General features: G+C 45.4%; 1 protein-coding gene across 1 annotated transcript; it reads left to right on the top strand.

The window, feature by feature from the left end:
- The first annotated feature begins 1,506 nt into the window (after positions 1-1,506).
- On the top strand, positions 1,507-6,519 carry LOC146658346 (ras-related protein Rab-14-like). The gene is made up of 8 exons (XM_085426735.1): positions 1,507-1,647; positions 2,128-2,186; positions 2,570-2,623; positions 3,350-3,527; positions 5,413-5,479; positions 5,775-5,862; positions 5,947-5,977; positions 6,149-6,519. The coding sequence occupies exons 2-8, from the start codon at positions 2,135-2,137 to the stop codon at positions 6,324-6,326; spliced, it is 648 nt and encodes a 215-aa protein (XP_085282861.1). The 5' UTR covers positions 1,507-1,647; positions 2,128-2,134; the 3' UTR covers positions 6,327-6,519.
- Positions 6,520-9,359: the final 2,840 nt, after the last annotated feature.

Here is a 9,359-nt window from a genome sequence, read left to right as displayed (position 1 = left end):
ATTACATCTGAAACATGCATGCTGTGTATGATTTCATACATGTGAAACATTTTTAAATATAAAAAACAAATATCAGGTAACGTCAGGTTTCATGTGTGGATGAGTTTTATGCCTCTGTCGTTATTCCTGAAACATCTGTAAGACTTGTTGTGGGTCACGGTACCTTTCTGTTTGTCCATGTCGGTCGTCTCAGTGTCTGCTGATCCTCAGGCTCATATCTCTGCTAAAGAATCCAACATCAAACGGCAAACAGATTTCCTCCTGTTTCCTCCTCCCTTAACTCCCTCTATCTGCTCTGTGAGAAGCAGTTTGAGTTCTGCCAGGCGAGTCTGTCTGAACGCGTCTGTGACCTCAGCACAGGAGGGAGGAGAGAGAGGGCGAGCCAGTGCTCTCATTATGCACGGGCATGCACAGAGAAACCTTAAATACAAAGTCACTTTAACAATGTGCCCACTGTTATCATCCAGTACACAAACACATTTAGAAAATACACAAGAAGAAAAATATCTGCTAACATTCTGGCTTTAAGGGTTTCTTCAGTGATGCTCCACAAACTAAAGTAATAATAATAACAATAATAATAATAATAATAATAATAATAATAATAATAATAATTCCACAGCTATCAGAAAATCAAGGGAGAGCAGCTGGATTACAAAATTACTCAGGCCTCTTTTTATTTAGAAATATAAGTTATTCTTCTACTTGAGAATATCCTGTAATTTACTTATATTAAACCAAGTTTATGTTTTCAATAAATATAATGTATGTTTTCATTTGTCCAACTGTATCGACAAAATCCATCCTCTGCTGCTTCCGCTTGTCAGGGTCCCGGGGGTGGTAGAGCCTATCCCAGCTGTTGTAGGCCGAGAGGCAGGACACAAACTGGAGTGGACACCAGTCGTCACGGGGCTAACACAAAGAGAAAGACAACCATTCACACCTATGGGCAATTTAGTGTTTCCACCTAACCCCACTAACTGCATGTCTTTGGAATGTGGGAGGAAGCTGGAGTACCTGGACAGAACATGCAAACTCCACACAAAAAGACCCCAGCCTGATGGTGGAGCCTAATTCAGGACCTTCTTGCAACATTAGAAGCTCATTTATTTCAGTCAAACATTTTCAAAATAACTACATATGACCTCTGTGAACCCCATTAGGAGTTAAAGGGTAAAGGAACCCTTCTGTTTCTGACTGCAAACCTGCAGACAATCGTCACATTTTTCAGTGTTTTTCATTGTCGCAGTAATTTGGTAACATATATCTATAGAAACAAGAGCTTCTATTAACTAATTTGGGTCACTTTAAAAAAATAAGAAAGAAAGAAAGAAAGAAAGAAAGAAAGAAAGAAAGAAAGAAAGAAAGAAAGAAAGAAAGAAAGAAAGAAAGAAAGAAAAATGTAAATAAATAAAGTTACAAACGGGACGGTTGGGTGTGTCTAAATCCCCTTCTCGTCCGCTGGGCGGCAGTAGGAAGCTGTAAGTCTCGCGATACTACCTCTTTTCTCCTTGATGAGGAAGAGTCGCGGAAGAGGTAGAAGATTTTCCTGACGGCTCAGCAAGCGACCCATCAAGTTAGATAAAACTACCCGGCGAACCAGCGTTTTAAGCAGCTTTACAGGTCGGATAGACACCCGGACTGAAGGTAAAACACAGCGACGTGTAACGCCTCCTGTCTGATTGGTTTATTATTCGGTTGTTTTTACTGTAAAAGCTTCAGAAAGTGACCTCCTGCCGTTAGCGTTTAGCTGTTAGCAAGGCGTAGACAGCAGTGCAGCTGTTAGCCACTTAGCTCCAGGAGTGGAGCTCCAGGGGGGCTCGGGGGACTCCTCGGGGGGTTCCTGTGGTTGAGCCGTCAGCGTTTCATACGTGTGATGAGGATGAAAGCTTCCTCTCCGCGGGGCTGTCACGGTGTTTAAAGCTAACGCTGGGCTCGGCGTTAGCTTCTGCTAGCTCAGCCGGCTGCTTCCTTCTCTGAGCTGTTTGTGTCTCACTCGGTGTGTTTGGAGGCTCAGACCGAGCTCCGAGGATCACTGTGACCGGGCTCAGACCGAGGGTGGAGCCCCGTGTTTGAGCTCAGGTTCTCGGTTTAAACCAAACACATTTCTTTGTTTTCTCTCCGCAGGATCACGATGACAGCCGCACCTTACAACTACTCCTACATCTTCAAATACATCATCATCGGTGAGTGACCCGAGCTCCAGCTCCTGTGTTTACTCCCGCAGCTCTGCCAGAGCAGCTTTGCATGAGTCCGTTTATAATAACCGTTCTGTATCCGTGACCGCTGCCCCTCACATCAGTAAACTCCCTCCTTCTAGACTAAGCTTGCAGAAGTGCAGAACCTGGCGCTGGTAAATGTGGAGTGTCTGCAGCGGGTGCAGATATTAAATAAAGACGATGTTGAGCTGTGACTCATGCAGCGCTGCTCTGGTAAAGTCCAGGAGTGAAACTGGACGGTGAATGAGCAGGAACACTTCAATCACGGGGAGTAAAAACGCTTCATCCGGGTGTTTCCTGATCACTGTCAGCCTTGGTGGCCGACCTCACCTGTGTTTGTCTGTCTGCAGGTGATATGGGAGTCGGGAAGTCGTGTCTGCTGCATCAGTTCACAGAGAAGAAGTGTGAGTGCTGCTTTTCTTCTTCTCTTTGTTTACTGAAGTTTAAGAATAGAATAGAATAGAATAGGCTTTTATTGTTATTATACATGTATGATGAAATTGTGAGTTATGGATATTTAAAATTTACCACCACTGTTTGGGTATGAGGGGCAAAGTGGTACAGCCTGTGTTTCTAGGTCTTTTATTTTGAAAGGCAAGCAGTGGAAAATCAGTTCAGGCTGACTTTTAGAGTCTTTTTTTCTAATAATGTCAAGTTTGTTGATTAGGAATCCGTCTTAGCTGTTTAACAGCACGGCTCTAGTTTATCATATAAATATCTTAATAATGATCAAGTGTCAAGTTCGGGCTTCATAAATATCGATTTATGTTTTTTTTTTTCTTCATTTTGATGTAACCGTAAACCTCCAACTTTGGAAACATTTAACAGGATTTCTTTGAATTGATGAACAATGTAAATAGATTAGCTTTTAGCATTCAGTTTGTTATGCTAGGAAAAAAACAAAAAGCGACTCGTGTGTTTGATTCTATCTGGATGGTTTCATGAAATTCATTCTGATAACAGATTTCGTGTGTTTGTGCCTGAGACAGCGACAAACACAAACATTTTTACCTTTACTTACCTGTTGGTGACCACTGCCCGTCCAATTCGTGTGTGTGTGTGTGTGTGTGTGTGTGTGTGTGTGTGTGTGTGTGTGTGTGTGTGTGTGTGCGCGCGCGCGCGCGCTGCAGTCATGGCAGACTGTCCTCACACCATCGGGGTGGAGTTCGGGACGAGGATCATGGAGGTTCACGGGCAGAAGGTGAAGCTGCAGATATGGGACACGGCAGGTCAGGAGCGGTTCAGGGCCGTCACCAGGTCCTACTACAGGGGGGCCGCCGGGGCCCTCATGGTCTACGACATCACCAGGTACCTAGGCAGGCGAGGGTGGATGGAGGAGGAGAAATCTGTGTCCTGTTTACTTAAAGGGACAGTTCACCATAAATGTAAAACTCTGGTTGCTCCGTCCTGTCGAGCTGCTAATTCAGCACTTTGTTGTTTGAGATCACAAACTGATAAAAAGACAAACCAACAAAACAAATCAGATATGCAGTGAAGATCATTTCATACAAAACATACACGAAATGAATGTAAGTTTCTGTCCTAGTAGAAAAAGTCGAACCATTAGATGAATAATAAATGATGAAGGTGTATGTAAAGTCATGTTAGATTAAATACGTCAGTTAAAACAAAGTAAACTGATAAAAATGGAAGTGATCCACAGACGCTCCGGTGAGCGGCTTCACGTCGGAACTATTTTCTTTCTACAGTCTACATCCACCAGCTATATCACTGTGCAGGAGGAAGTGTGCACTGAGGCATGAGGAACTGAGCATTATCTCTGTGCTCAGCTTTTTTTGTTTTGGTGGATCTGAAACATCCTTGAAATAGTTGTCAAACAGCTAACAGATCATCTGCAGAGGTTTATTTGAAGAGTTTCAGTCAGGTTTCAGAGCTCATCACAGCACAGAAACAGCTTTAGTGAAGGTTACAAATGATCTTCTTATGGCCTCTGACAGTGGACTCATCTCTGTGCTTGTCCTGCTAGACCTCAGTGCAGCGTTCGATACTGTCGACCATAATATCCTATTAGAGCGATTAGAACATGCTGTAGGTATTACAGGTACTGTGCTGCAGTGGTTTGTATCATATCTATCTAATAGACTCCAGTTTGTGCATGTAAATGGAGAGTCCTCTTCACACACTGAGGTTAATTATGGAGTTCCACAGGGTTCAGTGCTAGGACCAATTCTGTTTACATTATACATGCTTCCCTTAGGCAGCATCATTAGAAGACATAGCATACATTTACACTGCTATGCAGATGACACCCAGCTCTATCTGTCCATGTATTTAAAAGTAGAATGGGAGGCAGAGCCTTCAGTTTTCAGGCCCCTCTTCTGTGGAACCAGCTTCCAGTTTGGATTCAGGAGACAGACACTATCTCTACTTTCAAGATTAGGCTTCAAACTTTCCTTTTTGCTAAAGCATATAGTTAGGGCTGGACCAGGTGACCCTGAATCCTCCCTTAGTTATGCTGCAATAGACGTAGGCTGCCGGGGGATTCCCATGATGCACTGGGTGTTTCTTCTTCACTCACTATGTGTTAACAGACCTCTCTGCATTGAATCATATCTGTTATTAACCTCTGTCTCTCTTACACAGCATGTCTTCATCCTGTCTTCCTTCTCTCACCCCAACCAATCACAGCAGATGGCCCCGCCCCTCCCTGAGCCTGGTTCTGCCGGAGGTTTCTTCCTGTTAAAAGGGAGTTTTTCCTTCCCACTGTTGCCAAAGTGCTGCTCATAGGGGGTCATATGATTGTTGGGTTTTTCTCTGTGTGTATTATCGTAGGATCGACCTTAAAACATTAATCGCCCTGAAGCCACTTTTGAATGTAGACGTGAGAAAGGAAAAAGTTCCTGCATGAGTGAATTTTCTGTGGATCACACTCATGTGTGATGCAGGGTGTAGACTGTCCCTTTAAAAGTAGTGTTATGTTTCATGTGATGAGGTTGTTGATGGAGGCCTCCACCTGCTCTTGGCTGATGGTGGGCGGTAATGTTTAAATCTTAGAGAGTGACTTGAAAGCAGCAGGTCGACCAAGAACCGGTTCCTTTGTAGGATTCTCATCCAGACTAAATATTTGCCAGGCGGTGACTCTGATGGCGCCCTGACAGTCGATGCTGCTGTGGACTAAATGTCAGACAAACGTTCAGAGAGTGTATTGACTTTGTTATTTTTGTGTGTTCAGGAGAAGTACCTACAATCACCTGAGCAGCTGGCTGACGGACGCCAGGAACCTGACCAACCCAAACACGGTGAGTGCGCCCACGCAGACTTCTGTGGCGACTCTTTTAAATCTTCTTTTCAGGCAGGAGAGAGAGAATGATTTCAAAATGGAGTCTGAAGGTGAAAGTGACCCAGAGCTGCGGTGCGTAAACAGACTTGGCTGGACCGCAGCTACAAGTAAACAGTTATTACATCCCTGCTCACGTTTATGGCAGTAACCCCGTGCAGCTAACAAACACCTGTTAAGCTGCTGTGCACGAAACATCCTTTAACCTGTGACGCGCTGAAGAGTCGCTGCTCAGTCTGCGTGTCTCCGTGTCGTAGGTGATCATTCTGATCGGCAACAAGGCCGACCTGGAGGCTCAGAGAGACGTGACGTACGAGGAGGCCAAACAGTTTGCCGAGGAGAACGGTGAGACGCTCGCACGATCAGATAAACGCTCAGCAGCAGACGGAGACTCGCTGATTCCTCTGATTTCTGCTTCCTGTTTCTCAGGTTTGCTGTTTCTGGAGGCCAGTGCCAAGACGTAAGTACGGCGTGTTAGAGAGGAAGCTCGTAGTGGCTCGATGGTTACGATTCATTCAGAAACCCGTTCACACCACAGAACGGTTAAGTGCATGAACACGTGTTTCTGGGTCTTTGTGATGACTGATGTTTTAATAAGTCCTGACGAGTTTGGCCTCTGCTTCTTCTGCAGAGGCGAGAACGTGGAGGAGGCCTTCCTGGAGGCAGCGAAGAGGATCTACCAGAACATTCAAGATGGCAGCCTGGACCTGAACGCCGCCGAGTCGGGAGTCCAGCACAAACCTTCGACACTGCAGGGGGGGCGCCCCAACCCCGACAACCAGCCAGCAAAGGAAGGCTGCAGCTGTTAACCTTGAACAGAAAGTACGAACGCATCGAACAGACCGACACACGGACTCCGCCGGGCACTAACACTCACACCCAGAACCAGTCCACACTCATCATCGGCGCTGTCCACCCGCCGTTTTCTAATCCAAAGCAAGATTCAACAATCCTCCATCCGTTCGAGACTTTACCAACTCTGACCCGATCCTGAAAACCAAATCTAGAAGCACATCTCTGCAGCGTGAACTGGCTCAGAAAGGCTCCCAGATCAGGACCAACCGAGGCGGCGACCTCATCCAAAACCAGTCTGAGCACAGACCTGTGTCAATCTGGCCTTTGTAAACCACAACGCTTTAATCTCAAAACCAGAGAACTCCTCCAAACTGGGCCGCTCTCCCCACCGCGTCTCCATCGAGGATGCTTCAGCTCACACGCATTAAAAACCTCCTGCAGACTCGATCAGGATCATCGTGAGTACGCCACATTTGGTTTTCCATAAAATTCGGGCTTCCTTATCAACAAACCAATCAGCGCCATTGATCAGACCGACCCAGACAAACCGCCGCAGCAGGACGTGACGGTGAACGCTGGCGATCACGGAGGACTCCTGTCAGTCAGCTACGGCGGGCCGGCGTGCGGCCTGGACTGTGCAGAGTCCAGAGTAGGGTCGACTGAATCCGGACTAAAGTGAAGGTTTCACAGATTTAGCATCTTTCGTTTTTTCTCCCATAAGTAAAATGTTTAAATTCAGACAAACAAAACCAAATTGGGACAAAATGAAATTCAAAATAAGCAGACTCGCTGCTCTCAGTCCGAGTCCAGGTTCCCAATTCTGATTTACGTTCAAACTCCATCCCTCGGTTGGCTCTGCCTGGATGTCTCGGCTCACCCGGGATGTTCAGCTCTCTGCAGGGAAATGTTGTGAGCTTGTAGACTGAACCGGAGCGCAGGCCAGCGGACGTCTGTCACCTTCAGAACCAAAGAGGACACCTGAGCGCTGTGAAGCTGGAAGCTGACTGAAGGAGCCTCTGAGCTCCTGCAGAAATCCACCTCTGTTATTTTAGGAAGCAGAAGCTGAGAGAGCAACGAGAAAGGAGCACCCCAACCATCGAGTCGTGACGGCGTTTTAGCTTTTATTGCCTCTTTCTGTCTGCACGAAGCCAGTACAGCTGCCAGGTTTTGTTTTTTCACCACTGCTGTGTAGTATGAAAGTCATTTGAATGCATCGTCTGAATGCATGAAAATTACTGCAAGTTCCCATCTCCCAGCTCCAAGGGAGGAAAATAGTGACAGGAAAGAGGTCGGAAGGTCGGTTAGGAACCATCGGATGAGACAGTCTGCGCCTGCAGCTCCACCCACACAGCCACCCTTTCAATTTATGAAGTCTGTGAACTGATGTGAGTCTCGGTCGCTCTGTGAGGGATGAAGAACCCGAACGTCTCTCCGGCCCCTCACTGGATCAGTTCAGGATGGATTTTTATTAAATGCCTTCATTATTTTCTTGTTTCTGTTTTTGGTTTTAACCAAATAAATACAGGATGTTCCCACAGCTCCCCCTTGTGGCCATTGTGTTTGCGTTGTTGAGCCAGGATTGCACTTTATCACTGTGCTTTCTCTGGTTTCCGCCGCGCTGTTGTGGAGACGTCACTGCTTCAAACGTCACGTAGACACCAGCGAGCGTATCTGAGGGAGAATGTGCTTTGTGGAGAAAATGATGCCTTCATGGTTTCTGGATCTACTGTTTTCCTCTTTGAAAAATCATTCCTGCACTAAAAGCTTCCCAAAGCTCCGAGTGATGCTCTGCCAGATTTCATTTCACACTTTTAAACCACCAAAGTCTGTGAGCACTAATGGGAGGGAGCAGCTTTTGCATTTAGAGTTTGGATCAGTTAACCTGGAATTAGTCTACCTGTATTTCTGCTTATTTACACTAAAATTAACAAAATACCCGAGAAATGTTTCCTTTGAGTCCCAGAAGTGACAAAACCCGGAGAGATGGAGTTGAAGGTCCATAAGCCATTAAAAGTTTCACCACCAGCAGGTGTGCTGCCGTTTAACCTTAAACCAGGCGTGGACGACGGCTCCATCCTGTGGTAGAGAGTGGTATTACACACAGTACGGCTGGCTGAGCTGGAGTCTCTTCAACATGAAGGTTATTGCACATTTTATTAAAATTTAAAGTTTTGGAACTTTTTGACAGAAATTAACAAAAAGGATCTTTGATCGTTACTGAAATGATTACACTAATGTTTTTAATTACCTTTAATGCATGTAAATCACCTGTTGTGTATTTCTACATTCCTACAGTTTTGTTGCACTTTATTTTTGGGGGAAATTGGAAAATATGACGTAAATTTTAAAACATTCTGAAAATTTTTGTCTGTAGTATTAAAGTGAATGATGACCCAGAAAAAGTTGACTGGTTAAACCCAGGAAAACAAAAGAAATGATAAATTATCCCGTTTGTGTAGATTTAACATGGCGTCACTCAGCAGATCTCTTAATTGGGGAATTTTGTCGCCTCCGGGGTGCCGTATGGTCATCATGTCACTGCTCGCGCCGAGGTCACGTTATATGAAGTAAAAACGTCACCTCAGCATCTGGTTGTGACGCGTCCACATCTGTCTGAACAGGGCACAATCATGTGACTTTACCCTCTGCTGTCGTCTGATTGGTGGACAGCAGCGCGCTCCAACTATGAGTGATTGATTTAACAATAAAACCTTTATGCGGTGAAAACAAACACGAAGCGTTTCAGGCGTCCTGTCTTTGTTTTTTCCTGATCGACCCCAAAATAAAAAAAACCCTGAAGTTTGTTTTTACTCTGCAGTGACCAAAAAGTCTGTGAGGCGTCACCGGGATCGGCGCCTTCAGCTTCCCTCGCCAAAGCGCTCAGCATCCAAAACTATTACACAAGACTTCTTATGCAAAATGGGAAAAACTTTATGGGATGGCCTCGGTCGTTACGCTGTTCAGAGTCTTAATTTCTATATATTAATGAGAAGACGATGCAGCGAAATCAGGTTAAACTACAGCTGACGTCCTTTTTATTTTTCCGT

This window comes from Rhamphochromis longiceps, linkage group LG12 (assembly GCF_057381845.1).
Source record: "Rhamphochromis longiceps isolate RC_006_pf linkage group LG12, R_longiceps_female_GT1.1, whole genome shotgun sequence".
NCBI lineage: Eukaryota > Metazoa > Chordata > Actinopteri > Cichliformes > Cichlidae > Rhamphochromis > Rhamphochromis longiceps.
Note: the sequence above shows the minus strand (reverse complement) of the source record. Positions and strands in the feature narration are given on the sequence as shown.

Coding starts and splice junctions, on each gene's coding strand:
- LOC146658346 (XM_085426735.1), top strand. CDS start 2,135: ATGACAGCCGCACCTTACAACTACTCCTACATCTTCAAATACATCATC. Junction 5,480..5,774: donor ACCTGACCAACCCAAACACG/GTGAGTGCGCCC, acceptor TCCGTGTCGTAG/GTGATCATTCTGATCGGCAA. Junction 5,978..6,148: donor CTGGAGGCCAGTGCCAAGAC/GTAAGTACGGCG, acceptor CTTCTTCTGCAG/AGGCGAGAACGTGGAGGAGG.